Source organism: Pteronotus mesoamericanus, unplaced genomic scaffold (genome assembly GCF_021234165.1).
Source record: "Pteronotus mesoamericanus isolate MK-2021 breed Mesoamerican mustached bat unplaced genomic scaffold, CSHL_Meso_final scaffold_54, whole genome shotgun sequence".
Taxonomy (NCBI): domain Eukaryota; kingdom Metazoa; phylum Chordata; class Mammalia; order Chiroptera; family Mormoopidae; genus Pteronotus; species Pteronotus mesoamericanus.
Window position 1 is genome coordinate 72,527,465 of NW_026555321.1, and position 24,439 is coordinate 72,551,903.

At 36.5% G+C, this 24,439-nt stretch overlaps 1 protein-coding gene across 1 annotated transcript in view; it reads left to right on the top strand.

Moving 5' to 3' along the window:
* STAU2 (staufen double-stranded RNA binding protein 2) overlaps positions 1–24,439 on the top strand; it is a 317,711-nt gene that overhangs the window by 154,510 nt on the left and 138,762 nt on the right. Inside the window, exon 14 of the mRNA XM_054595602.1 lies at positions 18,374–18,681. Coding sequence (XP_054451577.1) covers positions 18,374–18,681 — 308 coding nt within the window. The remainder of the gene's footprint in view (positions 1–18,373; positions 18,682–24,439) is intronic.

Sequence of the window (24,439 nt, forward strand, 5' to 3'; positions counted from 1 at the left end):
GCAATAAAAGATTGTTTAGCAATCAGGAACGTGCAGATTAAAACTAAATGTTATGTAATTTCTGATTCATAAAAATTGGCAAGGTTTTAAAAATTATGATTCCAACTATTGAGGAAACAGGCATTGACATACTGCTGCTAGGATTGTGAATTTGATTTCTGAAATTTGTTCTGGAAATCTGAATTATGTGCTCTTCATTCTCAGAGCTTTTATGGGGATTGAAAGGTATTTAAAACTGGTATTTTGAAAACTGGAACAGAGCATAGTAATGACACAGATGGAAGCCTCCCAAAGATGGAAAGTTGAAGTGTTAATGGAAGAGGGTTTGGGGGGATAAATGGTAATGGAAAAATAAACAAATAAAAAATGGAAAAAAAGAACTGCTTCATCAATTTTCTTTATCAAAGGAACTAAAATATGTATGAGGAGAAAATAAGGAAAATGCTTGCAATTACTCGTTCATCATCTTGTCTAGAAAGATGGAGTTATATAACTCTAGTATTACAGTTTTTTAGGAAAGGATAAACTTGTGTTACCATTTTTGAGTGCATTAAAAATAAAAAATGCAGAGAAAGTAAAAAATTACCTCCCCCCACCCAGCCGTGTTTGTCCTCATTAGCACACATTCCATCCTGTCCCCCTTAACAAATAACTTACGGTTGGTTAGTTTACTTGATACTGTTCCAGAATCTTTTATACATAGATAAGCAGATGGAGATATACAAGGTCTGTCCAGAAGGTATCCAGCCATGTGAAAAATAGAGACATTTATTGAAGAAGATACAAGATACAAGAAATGTTGTACATAGGACGATGACACCTCAGTCCCCTTCAAAGTAGGCACCTCAGGACCTCACACAGTTCCTCCATTCGCCATTAGCTGCCCCGTCATATTTTCCTGAATCTCATCGATGGACTGAAATCTCTTCCTTTTTAAAAAAGGTGATTTTAGTTTTGGGAAAAGCCGTAAGTTGCAGGGCGCCAAATCTGGGCTGTAGAGGGGCTGAGTCCCTTGGGTGATTTGATGTTTCACCAAAAAACCTGACAGCAATTATGATACATGAGCAAGTGTGTTGTTGTGATGAAGCTGCCAGTTGCCAGTTGCCCATAGCTGTGGCCTTCTGAGTCATATGAATAGTTTCTGTGAAGGGAATGTTCAAGCTAATGCAAAATTTGATGCAGTTTCGTTGCTGTACTTGCTTGGTCATTTTGAAAGCAATGGCCACATAGTACACGTGCTCACTCAATGGTCTACCACCCCCACTGACTAGTACAGTGAAGTCATCCCCCCACTGACTAAGACAGTGAAGTCATCATTGTTCACACAATGGACATTCCAGTCAACTCTCCTTGGCTGCCAGGTTACATCAGTGTCATGCAAACCATTCTCATTATATTAACCATGGCTGGACTTTTTCCGGACTGACCTCATATATTATTTTATTCCCTAGCATTCCAGACACACTATTCTACAATTTTCTCTTTTCAATTACACTATTTCCTGAAGATCCTTCTATATTAATTTGTATAGAGCTTTATTATTATTTAACCAGTTTATAACTGATGGGCATTTAGATTGTTTACAGTATTTTTCTATTATAAATAATGCTACAGCGTAAAGCCTCACACATATAACCTATTACATATGTGTTAGTATATTTGTTGAATAAAGTCCTACAAGTGGAATTACTGAGTCAAAGATTATGTGCACTTATAATTTTGATGGATGTTGCCAGGTTACCCTGAGTAGAGACTTAACCAATTTACATTCCCTATCAGCAGTGGATGAGATTACATTTCCCTACTACTGCAGTACGACTGTGCTATCAGACTTCTGGATCTTTACGAATCTGATAGTTGAAACATGGTATTCAATGTAGTTTTATCTTAATTTCTCCTATTGTGAATGAGATTGAGTATATTTTTGTACATTTGAGTCATTTTTTATACTTTTTATGTCAATGACATAGTTATAACTTACTCATTTTAAAATTAGATAGTTGGTCTTTTTTTCCTTATTTGATAGGAGTGTATGTATGTGCATTTATGATATGACTTGCCAATATTTTTCTTTTTTCTTTGTTTATGATGGAATTTTCTTCTAAAGTTTGATTTCCTTTTTAATGTACGTGAACAGCTTTTTAAAATAGTCTTTTTAAGCATTTGTAATCTTAATAATGCCTTCCCAACTCTGAGATTAGAAAAAATCCTTTTAACTTCTAGAACTTTTATAATTTTATTTTTTGTCTATCAGTCTGTGATCCATCCAGAATTTGTACTGAAAGTGTGGATCAAATTTAATCTCCACTGCATTGAAACTTTCCTGTTGTCAGATACTAATATTCTGTATGTATCTGGCTTTATTCTCTGGGCTTTCTCTCTTCTTTGTATCTATTTATTAATGGATCAGCTTTTGTCGTGTCTTTATTGTGTTTAAACATATATTTAAAGTTTTATTTGTTTAAAAGAGTTGTGAATGAAGAAGTTCTTGGGCCATGATCTTTCTGCTCGTACTACATGGAGTATAAGTAATTGGAAATATAAAAATCCCATTAACGTGGGAGGTAAGAAGAGTAAGGGTAGACAAAGCATCAACTAAAAGAAGCAACAGGGAACCTGTGTGGTTGGAAGCTGTTAAGGCCCAGGAAGACAGCGGCAACAGTCTCCCTAAACCTTCTGTGTATAATGGATGTAGCCTTCATTCCTTAATTTATTCAGGAAGTATTGATTGACTGCATTGGGCTATTTTTGGTATTATCGGTGATTTTAATAAAGCTTTTAAAGTTGAAGTTTCATTTTAAAAAGATGTTCAGTCTATTAAGATAAACACGATTAATCACCACTAAGTAAAAAAAAAAAAAAAAAGAGTGAAAACTAAAAACAAATGGGATGTGTCATTTGGGAAAAATAATAAATTGTTTTTGATTTTAAAAAACACCATATAGCCCTGGCTGGTGTGGCTCAGTGGGTTGAGTGCTAACTTGCGAACTGAAAAGTCACTGGTTCAATTCTTGGTCAGGGCACATGCCTGGGTTGTGGGTCAGGTCCTCAGTTGGGGATGTGCAACATCAGTCTTTCTCCCTCCCTTTCCCTCTGTTTAAAAGATAATAAATAAAATCTTTTAAAAAATCATATAGCACAGTACATGACACTGTCAGTGCTTAATATTTGAACAAATGGAAAAAATACAATGTTTTCGCTTTTTCCTCGTAGACCTCTGGTTCTCAGCTTACTGTTGCTGGACTCGATATCACAATATGTGTCATTATTGGTATTTCAACCTAAGAGAAATAGTGCATTCATTCTTAGATTTCTTTGCTTCAGAGTAGAATTGTATCTAAATTCATATCTCAAGCTGTTCTGAATCTCAGATTGGCAGACTTTGGTGGAAGAAAGAGGAAGACTTAGCATTACTAAATAGGTGTGGTCTGTCGGAAAGACAAATATTTGAAACATGATATGCATAGAAGAAGAAAACCAAGACACAAAATCAGAAGTGTGTGAAGGTTGCAGAATGTCCAGCCTTACATTTTAGATACTGGAAAATTGAGGCTTGGGTGATTTTATAACTTGCCTAATCACACCAAGTGGGTTGGATGTAGTGAAGACTTGAGTACTCATTTTATGATACCAAGGCTTGCATTTGCCCCTACTAGACAACATATTTATTTGTAGATCTGTCACTTAGCTGCAAATCAAGAAAAAGTGAATAACATAATTTAAATAAATTACACTGAAATTAAGTATGTATTTCTTGAATGTTTCATATATCACGTACTAGAGTCATTTTTTAAGAATGTTTCATAACATGGAAAATGTCCAGTCTATTGTTTCAGATACCAGTTTGATATTTGGGGCATCATGTAAAAACACTAAAATGGCTGAGAAAGCATGTGAAATGTTTGTTTTGACAGTGGAGCAGCCATCTGTATTAAATGATTTTTCTTAAGATGTAAAAATCTTTAATAATAGCTCATTTAAAAAAAACAGTGGGCTTTTGGGGTGATGTTATTCAAGTGTATTGTTTTATTACAAGCTTTCTGGTTTGTGTTAAGATGATTTATAGACTTTTAGAGCTGCAAGAAATTTTCAAGTTCCTCTTGTCTAATTCATTTCACAGACAAGGAAAACAGCGTTAAGTGGCTACCTGCCACTTCAACTTGAACTCGGATAATGTGGTTCTAGTCTAGTAAATTTACTGCTCTGCTATGTTGTTTTTTCTTTGTTACATTTTGTGTTAAGACAAATGTCAGCCTTTTTTATTTGCTATTTAAAAAAATTTGTTGTAGCAAAGTTTTAGATTTATAAGAAAATTCTAAGGGAGATTTAGAGATTTCTCCTATACCCCCTGTGCCCACACATGCGTAATCTCCCCCATTGTCAACTTTTCCATTTTTTAGCTTAATTTTCAGTAGAGTTTCCTTCAAATTTTGCATTTTGATTTTTGTCTCCATTTTAAAGAGTGTATATTTCGCTTAAAAATTGGGCAGAATTAGGGACTCAACAGCTGTGGCTGGAAGACCAGGTAGATAATGAGCTCTGTGGGGAAGGAGAGGTGGTGTCCCATGAAAGTAACCCCCGTTCCATTGCATCTTAACCAGGGCAGTGGGAAGGGGAGATTTCTGAGATCTAGTCAGCCTAGCAGCCAAAAGTCATGGAGATGATGGATGGCCTGTTCTTGTGCTCCAGGAGGATAACCATGGTGGTCCATTGAGCACCTTCTTGGATCTCATGTGTTCTCACCTGATAAATGGCCTCAAGCTTCCCTGGGAAAGAAAGAGTCCCAGTCATGAGGCTCACTCAGGTAACTAAAGGTCAAGCATGACCAGAGCCTGGGGACCAGGCATTGCATATTAGGTGGTGGCCATGGCTCCATTGATGTCTCCACACTGCCTTGTCTAGGGCCTCTGTACAGAGGGAGAGGTCCAGAGCAGCATAACAGTGCTGTTTTGGAATTGGGATTTGTTAAGTTTTTAAAACTGTGAAGATGGTACAGAGAAGTTGCATGCAACCATCATTCAGCTTCTCCCAGTGATGACATCTATTGCATTGGTCAAAAAGTCCTCTTACAGTTTTTCAGTAAAATAAAAAACACATTTATTACTTTTACCAATAACTTCATTGATTTTGATATTTTGAGTATGTCAGCTATCTCCTGTGTGGTACAATACTGACTGTTCTCAGTTAATGTCTTGATTTGATTGTTATCAGCGTCACCTGGTCTACCCAACCACGGAGCATTGTCCAGCGAAAAATCTCCAGCACCAAACTTCGTAAACCACTTTTGACACATTTGATCAGTCACAGCACCTTCTTCATACACTGCACAAATCTTTTTTTTTTTTTTTGGCATTTCAATTTCATTTTTACCTTTCTTGAAATAATAAAGCATAATATGACAAACATGTTGCTTATTTTCTTCCACCTTCAGTATTAAAATGGCTACACAAAATTCACCAATTTTGATTTTTTTAATACGTGCTGATTATGACAGCTGTCACAATACAATCTAACAAAATAGTTTTGAATGAAGTTAAAGACAACTAAATGCTACTAGAGTCATCTTATGGAAAAACAATGAACAATTTTTTTTTTCCAAACCAATGTAATTATAGTACATTACCAAAACTAAGAACTTGACACTGGTACAATACAGTGACCTAGACTGCAGACCTTACCTAGATTTCATGGATTTTCTTATAAATAAATTTAAAAATTACTATTAGATAAATCATGCTCTGGTGGCTCATACTTTCCTCAGTTTCTGCTTTTAGACCAGCTGTCCCCTTTCCAGTTTTTTAAAATTTAATCTTTATTGTGTTTCTTTCCATTACCCCCTACCTCCAGCAATCACTGCACTGTTGTCTATGCCCATGAGTCCTTTTTCCTTTTTGTTCAATATCTCCCTCCTCCCTGCCCCCCTTACTAGCTGTCCTCCTGCTCTCCATCTATGAATCTGTCTCAATTCTTGTTAGTTCAGTATGTTCATTAGATTCCACATATGAGTCATCATGTGGTATTTTCCTTTCTCTGATTGGCTTATTTTACTTAGCATAATTTTCTCCAGGTCCATCCAAACTGTCACAAAGAGTAAAACCTTTCTTCCTTTTTACAGCTGAGTAGTATTCCATTGTGTAAATGTCCCATAGTTGTTTTATCCACTCGTCTATGATGGACACTTGGGCTGCTTCCATATTTTGGTGATTGTAAATAATGATGCAATGAAAATAGTGGCGCTTATGTTCTTTTAAAAATATTTTGGGTTCGTTCGGATATATTCCCAGAATTGGTATCATTGGGTCAAAAGGCAAATCCAATTCTGGGGATATATTCCCAGAATTGGTATCATTGGGCAAAAAGGCATGTTTTGAGGTACCTCCATACTGCTTTCCAGAGTGGCTGTGTCAATCTGCATTCCCACCATAGTGCAAAAGGGTTCCCCTTTCTCCATATCCTCATCAGCTATATCAGCAAATATATTTTTCCATTCTGTGATTTGTCTTTTTATTTTGTTGATGATTTCCTTTGCTGTAAAAAATCTTTTTAGTTTGATGTAGTTCCATTGGTTTATGTTTTCTTTTGTCTCCCTTGTGTGGGGAGATATATCTGATAAAATACTGCTATGAGCAATATCCAAGATTTTGCTGCCTGTGTTTTCTTCTGGAATTTTTATGGTTCCTGGTCTAACATTTAAGTCTTTGGTCCCTTTTCAGTTTATTCTTGTGTGTTGTGTAAGAAAGTGGTCTTGTTTAATTTTTCTGCATGTTTCTGTTCATTTTTCCCAGCACCATTTATTGAATAGACTATCTTAAGGCCATTGTTTGTGCTTGCTTCCTGAATATCGATTGACTATAAAGATGTGAGTTTATTTCTGGGCTTTCTGTTCTGTTCCATGGATCTGTTTGTCTGTGTTTATGCCAGTACCATGTTGTTTTGATCACTATGGGCTTGTAGTATAGTTGGATAGTAGTTAGTGTGATTCCTCCAACTTTATTCTTCTTTCTCAGGATTGCTGTTGTTATGCTGGATCTTTTGTGCTTCCATATAAATTTTGGAAATATTTGTTCTAGTTCTGTGAAATGCATCATTGGAATCTTAAGAACTGTGTTGAATCCATTGCTTAGGGTAGTATGAACATTTTAATAATGCTAATCTTTCAATCCAGGAACACAGTATATGCTTCCACTTAATTTGCATCTTCTTCAATTTCTTTCTTCAGTGTTTTATAATTTTCTGAGTACAAGTCTTTTATATCCTGGTTAGGTTTACTCCTAGGTATTTTATTTTTTTGTAGCAATTGTGAATGGGATTGTTTTCTTAAGTTCCATTTCTGTTAGTTTGTTTTGGCATGTAAAAATGCAACTGATTTCTGGATATAAATTTTGTATCTTGCTACTTTGCTGAATTCCTTTATCAGTTCTAGTAGTTTCTGGGTGGAAATTTTGGGGTTTTCTACGTACAATATCATGTCATCTGCAAATAATGACAGTTTTACTATTTCTTTTCCAATGCCTTTTATTCCTTTTTCCTGTCTGATTGCTGTGGCTAAGACTTCCAGTACTAAGTTGAATAAGAGAGGGGAAAGTGGACATCCCTGTCTTGTTCCCGACCTTAAGGGAATGCTTGCAATTTTTGTCCATTAATTATTGTTACAGATGGGGAGAGAGAGATACTGGAGACAGGAGGCCTTTCTCCCCAGCCTTGGTTCTTGTCTCACCCACAAGAGAATAATTCAAGTGAGAGATAAACACGTATAGTGGAAATGAGATAAGTTTATTGACGATATACATAGAAGTACAAAGCTGCAAGTGGCATCCAGCTAGTCTAAATGCCCCAAATATAGAGGAAAAAGTTGTTAGTAAGTTTGTTAGTAAGTTCTATACACTTGACCAAGGCTACAAGTCGGTACTTAGCTAATCTAATTACACTGGATATTGGGGTACAGGAGTTACATACCTTAGATAGCTTCTAGGTACCCTTCCTTCTCCTTTTCTAAATTTTGGGAATAATGTACAGCTTCAAAGGCTTTCTTTATCAGTTAGTAAAGGCTCTTTGTCTTAGTAAAATTGTTACAGAAGCTCCCTTTCCCAGGTTAGAATCTTAAGGACTACCCCCCACCTTCCTGTACTATTCCTGCTTGTGATGTTCAGGAAACCTAGCAGTCTTATCTAACTGAGCTCAGGACTGCTGGGTTAATTGGCGAGACATGTCTTCGTTTGCTCCTAGCCTCCTGTATTAAGTTAGTTGTCAGAGTGTAATGGTGAGGGCCCTGCCTTTATTTCCCCTCTGGCTGCTCATTCCTAGCAGCTACCTAACAATATGAGCTGGAAGTGGGTTTGTCATATACGGCCTTTATTATGTTTAGCTATGTTCCCTCTAATCCCATGTTGCTGAGAGTTTTTATCATAAATCGGTGCTAGATTTTATAAAATTCTTTTTCTGCATTTATTGATATGATCGTGTGCATTTATCTTTCATTTTGTTTATGTGGTGAATCACATTTATTGATTTGCAAATGTGGTACCAACCTTGCATTCCCACAATAAGTCCCACTTGATCATGGTGTAAGATCTTTTTGATGCATTGTTGTATTCAGTTTGCTAATAATTTGTTAAGGATTTTAGCGTCTATGTTTGTCAGAGATATTGGCCTATAATTTCTTTCTTTGTAGTGTCTTTATCTGGCTTTGGAATTAGGATAATACTAGCCTTGTAAAATGAGTTTGGGAGCCTTCCCTTCTCTTGAATTTTACGAAATAGTTTGAGGAGAGGTGTTAGTTCTTCTTGGAATGTTTGGTACAATTCATCTGTGAAGCCATATAATCCAGGGCTTTTGTTGGTTGGGAGTTTTTTTTATTATTCCTTCAATTTCATTAGGTGTAATCTGTCTATTCAGATTCTCTGATTCTTCCTGATTTACTTTTTGGAAGATTGTATGTTTCTAGGAATGTATCCATTTCATTCAAGTTGTCCAGTTTGTTAGCATGTAGTTGTTCATAATATTTTCTTACAATCCTTTGTATTTCTTTGGTTTCAGTTGCTATTTCTCCTCTTTCATATCTGATTTTATTTATTTGGGCCTTTCTCTTTTTTTCTTAATAATTCTGGTTAAAGGTTTATCAATCTTGTTTATCTTTTCAAAGTTCTTGGATTCATCGATCATTTGTATTGTTTTTTTAGACTCGTTTATTTCTGCTCTGATCTTTATTATTCCTTCCTTCTACTCACTTTGGGCTTTGTTTGTTGTTCTTTTTCAAGTTCCTTTAAGTGTGAAATTATATTGTTTATTTGAGTGTTTTCTTGTTTTTTGAGATCGGCCTGTAAAGCCATAAATTCCCCTTAGGATTGCTTTCCCAGTATCCTACAGATTTTGGATTGTTGTGTCCTCATTTTCATTTGTTTCAAGATATCTTGATTTCCAACTTGATCTCATTGTTGACCCATTCATTGTTCAATGTCATTTTATTTAGCTTCCATGTTTTCGTGTGTTTTTCAGTGTTCTTCTTGTGATTGGTTTCTAGTTTCATAGCATAGTTGTAAGATGAGATACTTGATATGATTTCAGTCTTCTTAAATTTATTGAGACTTGTTTTGTGTCCTAACATGTGATCTACCCGAGAAAATGTTTCATGTGCTCTTGAAAATATGTATATTCTGCTGCTTTGGGGTGAAGTGCTCTGAAGATATCAATGGAATCCATTTGATCTAGTGTGTTGTTTAAGGCTGCTGAGTCCTTGTTGATTTTCTGTGTGGAAGATCTGTCCATTGAAGCCAATGGGGTGCTAAAATCCTGGACTATGACTGTATTTCTGTCAATCTCTCCATGTATGTCCATCAAGATTTGCTCAGCATATTTAGATGCACCTGTTTTGGGTGCATAAATATTTACTATGGTTATATCCTCTTGTTGGATTGTTCCCTTTAGCATTAAAAGTGTCCTTCTTTGTCTCTTACTATAGCCTTGGTTTTAAAGCCTAATTTGTCAGATATAAGTATTGCTACCCCAGCTTTTTTTCCCTTTCCATTTGCATGAAATGTCTTTTCCCATCCCTTTACTTTTAGTCTGTGTATATCTTTCAATGTGAGATGGGTCTCTTCGAAGCAGCATATATATAGGTCTTGTTTTCTTATCCATTCAGCTACCCTTTGTCTTTCGGTGGGAGCTTTAAGCCATTTACATTTGATTATTGGTGCATAAGTAGTGCCATTTTATATTTATATTATTTTCCTCTTTTCTCCTCCTCCTCATCGCCCCCTGTTTTTCCCCTTCTTTTCCTCCCCTTCTCTACCTCCGATTCTACTTCTACTTCCTCTCCTCCTCCTTACTCTTAAAGCAAACCCTTTAACATTTGTTGCAGTACTCGTTTGTCGTAAACAACTCCTTTAGCTTTTTATTGTCTGGGAAGCTCCTCATTTCTCCTATCAATTTTAAATGATAGCCTTGCTGGGTAAAGTAGCCTTGGTTGTAGGTACTTGCTTTTTTCATCACCTTGAATATTTCACACCCCTCTTCTTGTGATTGGTTTCCCTTTTCTTCTGGCCTGAAATGTTTCTGTTGAGTAGTCAGATGAGTTTAATAGGTGCTCCCTTGTAGGTAACCTCCTGCTTTTCTCTTGTGGCTTTTAGGATTCTCCCCTTGTCTTCAAGCCTTGTCATTTTAATTATGATGTGTCTGGGTGGAGGCCTCTTTGGGTCCAACTTGTTTGGGACTCTGAGCGTCCTAGACTAGTGTGTCTTGTTCCTTCACCACATTAGGGATGTTTTCGGCCATTATTTCTTTAAATAGTTCCCGATCCCTTGCTCACTCTCTTCTTTCATGGTATTCCCATGAGGCACATGTTGTTAAGCTTAATGTTGTCCAAAATCTTTCTTAAACTCTCCTCATTTTTTTAAAAATTATTTTTTTTCTTTTTGTCGTTCTGCTAGGGTGTTTTTTTTCTACCTTGTTTTCCAAATCACTGATTCTGTCCTCTGCTTCACCTAAACTACTGTTTATTCCTTCCAGTGTATTATTTATTTTAGATATTGCATTCTTTTTTAAGGGTTAATGGTTTCTTTTATTTATTTAAATTTATAAATCATGTTTATTTTATTACAGTTGTCTCAATTTTTACCCCTTTACACCCATCCACCTATCCCACCCCTACCCTCCACTCCCATAGTCAATTCACACTCTGTTATCCATGTTCATGGGTCATTCACACATGTTCTTTGTCTAGTCCCTTCCCCTTCTTTCCACCAGTGTCCTATTTCCCCATCCCCTCTGGTCACTTTCAGTCTGCTCCATGTTTCCGAGCCTGTGGTTTATTTTGTTTGTTAGTTTATTTTGCTGAATAGAGTCCACTTATAGATGAGATCATATGGTATTTGTCTTTCATCAACTGGCTTATTTCACTTAGCTTAATATTCTCCAGTTCCATCCATGTTGTCGCAAAAGGTAGGAGATCCATCTCTCTCTCTTTTTTTCTTATATGCAGATTGATTTTATTTATTTTTTTAAATGTCAAAGTTAATTATAAAATATTAAAAAAATTTAAAACCACTATAAAGTCTCAGCAATTAAACCAACATGACACCAGTACAGAAATAATGAAGTAGATCAATGAAATATAATGAACATTCTAGAGACAATATTTGATTAAGTTGATATTTCAAATCATGGGTAAAATAAGGCTTATTCAACAAACAAAGTGCATGGACCACTATTACTTGAAATAAAACAAATACAGAGCCCTATTTCACACATTATACAAGAAAGATTTAGGTGAGTTAAAAATCAATATGTAGAATCTAAGGAGTTTTAGAAGAAAATAGAACTAATACTTTTCATGACCTGAAGTAAAATATTCAAACCCAGAAGCTATAAAGTAAATATTAACAATATGACTATATTAAACATTTAATTATATAGTAATATACATATAAAAAAGTTAAAGGACAAGGAATAGAATAGAAAAGTATTTGCAACACATCTAAAACATGGTTAATATGGGTTTTTTTTTTTGGAAAAAAGTTCTACAAACCTTTAATCAATAAATGGATAAACAATACAAAAAAGTTATTTAAAGTTTTTTTTTAAATAATAGAAATAGGCAAGAAATATACTAAAACAGGTTTAGTTTCAACAAATAATAAAGGAACAATTAAAATCACATCATTGTCACAATCAGATTAATGGGTATTAAAAATATTGGTAATACCAATATTGACAATTGTGAAAGGAACTGGGTATTCATAGAAACCTTTTCTTCATCTTAAAGCAGTCCCTTTAGCATATTTTGCAGTGCTGGCTTGGTGAAGGTGTAGTCTTATAGCCTTCTTTTGTCGGGGAAACTCCTTATTTCACCTCCCATTTTAATTGAGAGCCTTACTGGGTAGAGCAGTCTTGGTTACAGGCCTTTGCTTTTCAATACGTGGAATATTTCTTGCCATTCCCTTCTGGCTTGCAGTGTTTCTGTTGAGGAGTCAGCTGCTAGCTGTATTGGGGCTCCCTTATATGTTACTACCTCTTTCTCCCTTGTTTGCTTTAGGATTCTTTGTCTGTCTTTGATATTTGCCATTTTAATGATGATGTGTCTTGGAGTGGACCTCATTGGGTTCATTTTGAATGGGACTCTGTGCTTCCTGGGCTTGTGTGACTTTTTCTGTCCTCCAATTAGGGAAGTTTTCCATATTTTTCAAACAGGTTCTCTATCCTTTGCTCCTCCTCTTCTCCTTCTGGTATCCCTACTATATGGATATTATTACATTTCAGGATGTCCTGCATTTCCCTCAATGCGTCTTCATTTTATTTTAGTCTTTTTTCATTTTCTTGCTCTTTCTGGGAGTTTTTTTCTACCTTGTCCTCCAGCTTGCTGATTCGGTCCTCTGCTTCATCAAGCCTGCTTTGGATTCCTTCCACTGTGTTCTTCAACTCAGAAATTATATTCTTCATTTCCTCTTGTATCTTATTGATAGTTTCTATATCCTTTTTCATGCCAATATAGTTTGCAGTAAATTCCTCATAGTTTCCATGTAGTTTTTTGTAATTCTCTCTGAGTTCACTGAGCTCATTGAGCTTCCTTAGAACCGTTGTTTGGAACGCAATATCTGATAGTTTTCTTGCCTCTATTTCATTTAGTTCTCTTTGTGTGGATTCCTCCTTTCCCTTCAAGTGGGGTGTATTTCTTTGTCTTCCCATTATTTGTGAGACTCTTCTCTTTTGCTTCTGCTTCCTAAGTTGTTCTGTCTTGATTTCCTGACTTTGTGGTGTAAACTTCTATGGTAGGAGTCCGCTGTTTTTACTTTTGGATCTGTCTCTGATGATGTCATATGTCAGTCATCCCTGTCTGACGTTACGCAGTCTGTTTGAGACTTCCAGGAATCTACTGTTTGTGGCTGTCTCCTTCAGCTGTTAATCTATTGATGGTTGCCAGATGGGAGGGGGCCGGGTTGGGAGGTTTGGACAGAAAAGGTGAAGGGATTAAGAAGTACAAATAGGTAGTCCCCGAATAGTTAAGAGGATGTAAAATACAGCATAGGGAACAGAGTAGCCAAAGAACACATATGCATGACCCATGGACATGGACAATGGTGCAGGGTGCCTGAGAGAGTGGGGGTGGAGGCTGGGATGAAGAGGACAAAAGGGAAAAACTCAGACAACTGTGAAAGCATCATCAATAAAATATAGTTTTTACTTTCTGGATCTACCCTCTGATGATGTCAGATGTTAACCCTGTTTGACCTTAGGCAGTCTGTTGAGACATCCGGTAATCTACTGTGTGTGGCTATCTCCTTCAGCTGTTAATCCAGTCACTCTGCACTCAGCAGGCTGCCTTAGACCGCAGAGGGTGGGGCCGAGTCCCTCCTTGGGCGGGGTTATTGGGTCCTCTGATGCTAATACGTATGGGGGAGGAGTCCCTACTGGGATCCCACCAACTACTCTCTCCATTCTCTCCCCAAAGCCTCCATCCCTAGTCTCTCCTCAAGTGTCTCCAGGTCTCTCTGCACCCCCTTTAGCCAGGGATCTACTGTCTGTGGCTGCCACTCTGCACACAGCAGGCAACTTAGCACAGGGCAGGGTGGAATCCCACCTAGGGGCGGGGCTATCTGGTCCTTTGATGCAGGTGCCGCTTGGCGGTGTGGTCTCTGCCTGAGCAAGGTGGCTGCTGCCGCATGAGGGAGGAGTCAGCACCGAGATCCTGCCAGCTTTTCCCTCAGTTCTCTCCCCAAAGCCTCCTTTTCCCATCTCTCAGGCGTCTCTAGCCCACTCTGCCCCCGCGTTTGCTGGAGACCAGGGTAAGTGGCTGCAAATAAAAATTTTGCATTGGCCCTTTAAATGGTTCTCTGAGTCTCCAGCCCCTTGTCTCTGGCAGAGAGCAACCCTGCCGCTTTTCGCAGCTGGCTGTTCTCTGTGTACTTTTTGGTCTCTGGTGCTGTGGGCTAGGGATCCTCGCTTTTGGTTTAGACCCTGCTCTTCTCAGTGGGATCCAACTGGCCGTTTCAATATCCTCCTGGTGCTGCCGCTCGTGGACACCCCGCCTGCCTTCTCAGGTCTCTACCACACCCTTACCATTTAAATTGTGCTAAAGGCGATTCTTCTGTCTTTGAGCTTACAAGGCTCCTCTCTCGCTCTTATTCAGTTGTGTGTTCCAGGTGATTTCCTCACAATTTAGTTGTAATTCCAGGTTGGTGCTGGGAGGAGGTCAGTGTGACTTCCACTCACTCCTCCGCCATCTTGATTCCCCTTACAACCGGAAAAATTGATTCTTGATGAGGTTTTTTTGTTTGTTTTTGAGAGAGAGAGAGAGAGAGAGAGAGAGAGAGAGTAGGGGGAAGAGAGGGAGAAAAGAGTGAGAGAAACATCAGTGTGAAAGAGAAATATCAGATGCCTCTCATCCACTTCCTGCCTGGGGACTGAACCCACAACTGAGGCATGTGCCCTGGCCAGGAATCATACTGGCAGCCTTTCGCTTTCCTGAACAACATCCAACAGAACCACTTGGCTAAGTGGTTCTGTTTTTTTTCTTTTGTTTTTTTAATTTGTTTTAATAAATCTTTTGTTTTTATGTCTCCTTTAGTCCAAAGTTGCCAGTGGCAACCAGGTGCAAATACATTACGCTGATAATTCTGTTGATAAATGTGAAATCCACCTCTTCCTAGTATCTGATACTCACTTTATTTACTTTATGTTTCCTGATGGTGGCAAAATCTTTTCATATCATTCTAATGTGCAATAACCCTTACCTTTGTAGTTTTAAAAAATATATGTGATTTTTAAAGTTGTTAAAAACTGGGAAATGAGGATATCCAAGATGGCAGAGGAATAAGATGACTCTACACTAACTTCTTCCCAGGACCAATTAGAATTACAACTAAATTGTAGAGAAACCATCCTGAATAACCAACTGAACACTAGCTGGAGAGAAGACTTATAACCATGGATGGACTATTTCAACCACAATGAAACTGGTAGGGAGTGTGAAGGAGGAGTGAGAGGGCTGGCAGGGCTCCCACAGGCCGTAGCTGAAGATGTGGAGAAATATTTGAGTGGCCGAGGGGTTCCCACGGAGAAGAGTGGGATCTAAATCCCAAGCTGGTCTTCTTAGCTTATAGTACCAGTGCCAGGTAGGAGCCCAGATAACATCCAACTGTGAGAAGCAGCAGGGGTGCTGTCTCCCAGGGAGAGATGGCTGGAAACACAGACAGCCTCTTAAACGACCAAAGCACAGACTTTTGTTTGCAAGCACTTACCCTGGGCTCAGGCAAAGGGAGGGCAGAGGGGACTAGAGACGCTTAAGGAAAGTTTGGGATTGGTGGCTCCAGGCTGAGAATGGAAGGAACAGCTACCAGGATGCATGTGCTGAATCATTCTCCATAATGCAGAGACCATCTTTCTCAGGCAGAATACTCCCCTCCAGATAGCATAAGCCTGAGAGTAAGCAGGAGCCCTGCTTGTAGGAATTACTCTGTCCCACCCTCTGGTGCTTAAGCTGGGCTGCTGATTACAACTTGAGACTATATCACTGATTAGTTTAACAACTAAGCCAGAAAGTACAAACCAGCCAAATGGGAAGACAAACAAACCCCAAAGGAAAGAACAAGAGAATTCTCCAGAAGAAGATCTAGATGATATGGAGGCAGGCAATTTATCAGAGAGTTTAGAATAATGATTATAAAGATACTCATCAGTGTGAAAAATGACATAGAAACCATAACAAAGGACCAGTCAGAAATAAAGAATGCAATATCTGAAATAAATAATACACTGGAGGGAATAAACAGTAGGTTAGATGAAGCAGAGGACCAAATTAGTGTTTTGGAAGACAAGGTAGAAAAAAACACGCAAGCAGAGCAGCAGAAAGAAAAAAAGAATTAAAGAAAATGTCTATGGTCATAGACAATGGTGTGGTGATTGACAGAGAGTGGGGCAGTGGCTGGGTGGAGGGGGGCAAAGGGGAAAAATTGGGACAACTGTTACAGAGTAAACAGTGAGATATAATTAAAAATAAAGAAATAAATACATTGGGAAACACAATGGTGATAAGGACTGAAATCGCTGTAGGAATACTTAGCCTATGTCAGGTACTTTGCCGGGAACATCACATATATTTTATTTTATATTTATAGTAACCAGCAGGACTATTCTTGTTTTAGAGGAACCTGGGTTTTTGAGCAGTTAGACAACTTTTACAAAGTTATACCACTAATAAGGGCAGAGCTGAGACTTAGACCACGATCTGCATGGTGTCAGAGTCTGTACCATCTCCTTCCATGACCCACTTCCTCTTGCCTCATTCATACTCCGGTACTTATGCTTTCTGTGCTTTAGCTGATGAGAAAGAAGGAAGGTTATGTTTACCTATGCCACATCAAGCACTTTCTGGGTTTCCCCTCTTTTAATCCCCTGCCCTTAAAAAAAGCTGTGTGTGTGTGTGTAGAATATTATATAGAATATTCTTGGCCACAAAAAAAGAATCAAATCCTACCTTTTATGACAGCATGGATGGACCTAGAGGGTGTTATGCTCAGTGAAATAAGTCAGAGAGGGAAAGACAAATACTATATGATATCACTTTGTGTGGAATCTAAATAACAAAACAGAAACAAACTCATAGATACAGAGAATATTTTGATGGTTGCCAGAGGGGAGGCAGATTTTGGGATGGGTGAAAAAGAGGAAGGAATTAAGAGGTACAAATTACCACTTATAGTCACAGGATGTAAATTGCAGCATGATGAATATAGTCAATAATGTAATAATAACTATGTATGGTGTCAGATGGGTGCTAGATTTACCGAAGTGATCACTTTGTAAATTATATTAATGTGTAATTACTATGTTGTACACCTAAAAGTAATATAATACTGTTTGTCAACTATAATTGAAAAGTAAAAAATTGCTTTAAAAAAGCAATGTAGTCTTTAATTAGAAGCCTTAGTATCAGGAGAGGGAAGGGCAAGCATAAGGGAATTGTGTCTCTCATTCTCCAGAAGTGGTGATTTATCAATAATTTTGGAAGGTACTATGATTTATGAGTTGTTACTCTCTGATCCAAAGCCATTGGAACAAGCAGTGTGAAATGTGCTTTGAAACATCTCTGAGACAAATGATAGCAAAGGAAAGTGTTTCTCTTATGTGTCTACAATCCCACCAGCATAGCACAGCCCAAGTTCACTGCTTTTGATACTACAATCTATCCATTACCTGGCTAGGACTATGATGCACTTGAGGGTGAAGGTACAAATTCTAGATTGGACATGGTAACTAATTGTTTGTGGCTAAATCGAAGATGGTTGCCAGGAGTTTAGTTTGGACAACTGAGCGGGTAGATGGTGGTTATCATAATGAGATAACCAAGACAGGAGACAGTGCCAGTTGGGCAAAGATTATGCACTGTCACTTTTTTATATGTTGATGAGCTAGTGCTGTCTAAAAAAGGAGAGCATGAATAGGCTACCAGATATCTTGAGTTGGTACCTCAGATTTAGACTGACACGGTCTTCATTTTATCTGCTGTGTCTCAACTGCTGCATATATTAGGGGTTTTGTGTCTCTTTTATGAGCTCATAAAATATTAAATTGCCTATTCCTAATTTGATCTCCCATTGCATATCCACATATCATTTTCCCTTGTCCCTCCACAGCTTTCCTACCATATACACATTTCACAGAAATCACTTTTGTAGGATATTTTTAAACTTCTGATTTTAGGAATATTGAAACATACATCATTTGCCTCTAAGGGGAGATTGCAGTTGCCTCTGCAAATAGGAAGATGCTTGATGGACAGTGTTTATTGTTTCATTACTACAGCAATGGAAATCATTGAGTTAATGCTTTAACTTCATTTATTTTTAAGTGTAATAACAATGTTCATTCATTTTATTTATAGCTCCTAAAGGAATTCTTCATTTGTCTCCTGATGTTTATCAAGAGATGGAAGCCAGCCGCCACAAAGTCATCTCTGGCACTACCCTAGGCTATTTGTCACCCAAAGATATGAACCAACCCTCCAGCTCTTTCTTCAGCATATCTCCCACCTCGAATAGTTCAGCCACAATTGCCAGGGAACTCCTTATGAATGGAACATCTCCTACGGCAGAAGCCATAGGGTTAAAAGGAAGTTCTCCTACTCCCCCTTGTCCTGCAGTACAACCTTCAAAACAGCTGGAATATTTAGCAAGGATTCAAGGCTTCCAGGTATGAATTAAAAGCAAACAAAACAATTTATTAGCTCCAAATCCTTCATCTTTATCCATCAGAAAGCTCACCCTTGTCGGCTAGTGCGACCCAAATGCCACTTACATTGTAAATTTTTAGGAACACAAACGACAGAGAAAAGAGAGCCGTATGCACATGCCTCATGATTTTTATTTTCATTACCCAATAATTCTTTTGCTTCCTGGCTCTCCTCCATTTTTCTTCTTTCTCCTTTTTTTTTTTTTTTTAAAAACATTTTTCATTCTCTGCTCTATATTCCGGTTGGTCTTGATTGGTATATCTATCTCCTCTGTCTTCCCACAAGCAAAAGTCCTGCCTCTATACATTTGGCAGTAGTATTGAGCTCTAAGTTCTCTCTCCTTTTACAGTAAGGTTGAGTTTTTCTAATGATGCATTTACTTTCATAGCAGTTTTGAATTTAAACTTCTATTGCTAGTAGTGATTCAGGTATACCATTAAGTTATAACATCTTAGAGATCTGTTCTCTTAGGGATAAATTAAAAATGGTATTAGAACAATAATAAAATGCTTCCTAGTTGTTTGAGGCATAACAACATGTATTTGTTTTACCAGATCATGTTTTGAACCTTCTGGGGTAACACCTGCCTCAGATGGTACCAACAGTTGTTTCACCGAGCAGTCTAAAACTAGCTGTAGTCCACTTAACTGGTTGTGTGTATGAATTTGGGTATAGAAACTCTTCCAATTTCTTCTTTGTTACCTTTTGAAAAAAAAACCCCAACAATCCTCTATGGATAGAATTTTAAAAATAATTGTTAACTCTAGGAAGAGGAAGTACCTGTGTTCTGATTTCTTAGTTGCCTTGAAAATCACATGCTGACCTGTAATCACTAACTTGACTGATGAGCCACAGCGTCCTTGTGTGTGGGAATCTTGCTCCCTCAGATTCCACTGTTTTCATCCTCTTTTACATCTTAGTCTTATTCCTTAAGACCAAAAACTGTAATTTTCTTTAGAAATGCCTTGGAAGATTTGTATTATTTAGAATGATCATGTATTTATACACATTTTACAAGTTTAGATACAAAATAAGAAAGAAGATCATGTGTTGGGGGGGATTTTGCATGGTTTTTTATTCCCTGTAGGAAATGGATTCGTTCAAATCTATTGCCAGGTAGTCATTAGTGTTTTTAATTAGACTATTTATAAATTAAAGAAGGTGTTACTAACTATTGATTCTGTTATCTGAAATTTTAAATGCTTAAAGTGAAAATTTGAGAATTTGGTATTGTTTATTATAAGAATGACAATAAATCACTGTTCAAAATAAAAAGACCTTGGTTCACACAGTTAAGGAACTGAGAAAAAAAATGAAGTAACTTCTAGTTCTGTGTATAATCTGCATAGGATGAATTAGAAATGAACTGTCATGAAAAGAAATCCAAATGTAGTCATTTAGAAATGCCTGAAAGTAACACTGCATTTTTTTAAGAAACAAAGCACAAATTACATTCAAGCTCTGGATTGATTCTTTTGCTTGGAGATATTATTATGGTAGATGCAATTTTGCTACTTCAATTTTTTATTTGTATTTATTTGTTAATTCTTGGCAATGAGAACAGTAATAATTTTAACATATATTTACTTTAGTCAAAATGTTGTCCTTTTTCCCCATTATTGGGCTGACTGCTCAGACCTTTTTTTTAATGCTTACACAGAGATAATATTCATTATTTAAGGACAAGTTAAACATTTCCAAATTTGTGTACTGTGACTTTTACATACTAATGAATATAAAAAGGCTTTTTTGGTCAAATGAGCTTGGTGTTGATGTGAAATATTGTCTCTGATGGATCGTAACCTACAACTGAGCAGTAAACAGATTCTGTGGGAGGCTGCTTAGTGTCTTGTGAGGTGCCACTGACACATCTTCATGTCCAAGTAGAAGGGTCTTGTGATTATGAATTTTAAAGCCTATTTCTTTAACTTTCTCAGGTATATTTACCTGGTAGAAGAACATGTAGATTGTTTCTATTTCTTAAATGTTTTAATTGGACTGTAGCTTAGAAATTATAGGGCCAAGTTGTTATGGATTACATGCTATTCTGTTATCTTGATTTCTGGAATTTAAAGACAATGAATTCTTTTACTGTGTTTCTAGGTTAGTATTTTTTTTGTTATTGTACACTGAGTAGATATTATTGCTTATTGAATATTGTATAAACCCTTCTTTGGCCTTATTTGCCCATTGAAATTTGATGTGACAACTATATTGTATTACAAAGTAAAATTATATTAGTGTACTTAAAACTAAGTTGTTTTAACTTTTAATTTTTTTCATTATCTACTCTTTAATTAAAATTTATAAATTACAAAAAACATATTTGCTCACCAGAGTATAGGTATTAAGCTCACATTCTTTTTCTTAAGCCTATAAAATAATTTAAATTATTATACAATTAAAGATCTTATTAATAAAGCTGATTTCACAGAGCAGAATGTGACTGAATGCTTGCACATTCTTGGTAATTCTTTTATTTTTGCTTGGACTCACCTAAAGGTTTTAATCACATTTTAGAAGGAAGCTTTGGATCTTTGTCATAAATGAATATTTGTTTCTTTGCAGTTTTATTGAGTGCATTTTAATTATCCTCTTTGAAAACCTGAATGTTTTTAATGATTGTTTCATTATTTTTTTAGAAAAGAGTTTTATGTTATTAGTTCCATAAACTTCAGACTTTATGCTTCAGTTAGTATGCTTCTATAATTTCTGTGCATTTCATAAAAACTCATTTGAAATTATAGTCATACCATAGTGTTTCAGGGCTTCATGTTACGTAATTTGATATTCTTTAATTTTAATGCCTAAATGTTTCAAACTCATGTGACTTTTAAAAGAAAACTATTATGGGAGAGACATTCATGAAATGCTATACATTTGAGCTGAAGTAGAATATTTTTTGTTATGTTTTAATTTACCTTACTCTAAGTTTTTATATCTTCACTATGATTTTTCATACTAATTATATTAGAAATATCTCTGTATAATTAAATATAAGCAGTTTCTTTATTTAAATGAATTATAAGAAAATTAGAATGAACATGAAAATGATTTACAGGTACTCCGTATCTGTGGAAGATTAGTTCCAGGACCCCCACAGATACCAAAACCCACAGATGCTCAAGTCCCTTATGTCAAATGGATTAATATTTACCTATAACTTGCACATATCCTCCCGTCTACTTTAAATCATCTCTGATTATTTATAATACCTAATACAATGTAAATGCTATGTAAGTAATTTTCATACTGTATTGTTTAGAGAATAATGACAAGAAAACAGTCTGGACATATTCAGTACAGATGCCACCATCATAGGCCTGACTACACAGTACACATCAGCAACAATGTGACCTTCTTTTCAAATATTTACGATCCATAGTTGGCTGAGTCCACAGACATGGAACCCACAGCTATGGAGGGCTGACCGTATTTGATTCATTGGTACATTTATTTATTTATTTATTTATTTATTTGGGCTGACAGTATTTTAATAAATTATTCCTTCTAGATGGATTTAATTTCAGTTTACTATTCTGTAAAACAAAACACTAGATTTGTTTTTGTTACATAAAAAATATAACAAAGCACTTAGCTGGTATCTCCATTAAACCATCACTAGGTTTTTTCTTTGTTTGTTTGTTTTTTACAGATTTAAGGAGTGTCCTATAGCGGGACTTTTCATTATATTGAGTTTTAGATGTTGGTGCCATTCCCAGCAAAGTGAGAATGTCAATAGAAGGCTTTGAAACATCTACTTAAAACTTCTCTTTTCAAAGATAATTCATACAATACATTTCAACTGATATGTCTCCTTTTGTGAAGTTTAATATGATTGTAGCAGGCTTATTTTATAGTTACAGGCCCCAAACCCCAAGGGGATGCGAACCACACTTCACATAACTCTTCTCCATCAAAAGCAGTGGAATTATACCAGATCAACTCATTTTGCTAAAATTTCCAACACAGTAGAGAAAAACATTACATTTGAAGAAAGAAATCCTGATGCACACAAAAACACACTGTAATAAGTAACAGAAATACTGGTAAGAGTCAAGCAAACTTGAGCAACACAGTCCATTATTACTGTATGAACTGTTAAGGACTAACTCCACCTGCTATCACTGAGCAGCGTAATTGTGGAACTCAGAAGGATAAAGACACTCATCTTGAGCCTTGGTCCCTGCATGTACATAGTAAGACATTTAAGACATTTCAAAGAAAGAGTAATGTGCAAACCCAGAAAGAGCCTTTCCTACCACAGTGACTTTGATGTGGATCTGAAACCAGCTACTGCTGCAGAAAAACGATGGCTGTCCTTTTGTGCTCTGCCCAAGTAGAAATATCAGCAGCTTTTACTGTTTGTATCAGAAGAGATTTCAACTCAACATGAGAACTCTAGTTGGAATTATTTGAAAATCAAGTCTTTGAAGAAAAATTATTTTTCATCTAAAGGTGAATTACATTTCCTTTTCTGGAGAAGGTTGGCAGTGATGTGACTTTTGCTGAGTAATATCAGATTAACTGTAGTGTCCATCAGGAGCCTTCATGTCAGGCTGGTGTTTATAAAATACCTATATTCATTTTAGGTAATGTTGAAATGACTGTTTCCCTCTTTCCAGCTTCAGCTATGTCTCAGTTTTGGGTTTGTTTTTTTTCCCTGAATGAAAATGGCTTAAATTCATGATTGTTCTCTTCTCACCCAGGACAACTCTCGAGAAAGAGAACTGTATGTGGGATACTGCATGTAAAGGATTTGTGCACACTGGAAAACACTTCTCTGACATTCCAGGGGCATGCTTCATTTAGGAGATATATGGGTAAACAATGGAATGAAACTGAGATTCATTGACTGACTTACTGTATAACAGAGAGTGAAATAGGCATTACATACAGTGTTTTGTGACCAAAAAGAGGTGCCTGGTACATTTCTGCTAAAAAATCTTTATTTTAAATCAAACTATGACACAGTGTTTGAAGGCTGATCCTTATAAGTAGAGCTAGTTTGTGGGCGTAGTCAGTAGTATTTTTAGATTTCATTAATACAATATGCCCCCCACTGTATATACCACAGTCTAAGTCATTTAAAAATTCTGATTCTTTTAATCTGATAGAAACTTTGGATTTTGTTCTAAGATAAAATTTTACTATGTAAATACACATTTGAGGGACTACCCAAGCAAAACTTCCTATCAGTAATTGGTTAACTCATTTTTCTTCATGAAATTATTAATTAATTTTAAACCTTGACTAATTTTAGGTTCTGAAAATGTCTGCCATCTTAACATGATCACATCAAAAAGATTTAGCTGTCAGAGATAAGGGATAGTTGAAAAATTTTTGAAATGTTTATAAAAATATTTTTTAAAGTGTATGAAAGTCTAGAAGCAAGTCCTAAAAGGGAACATTTGAGAAAACAGGGACTACTGCTGGAAAACCATAAGAAGTTCACAGCTTGAAAAACTCTTATTAAGAGAAAAATAGTGCATAGTATATTAAGAATAGGTTCAATAATTTCCATATGAATGTAAAGAATTACACAGATATGAAGTTGATCTGGCTATGGGATATCATCCTATTGAAAACTGTAGTTGATTTATCTAAAGAACAGGAAATGGAACTTTTTTTATTCACTCTGGAAAAAAGTACCTACACCTACTGGTAGCATTTCAAGCACTGGGCACAGGAGGAGTTATGGTCAAGTTGGACACAGAT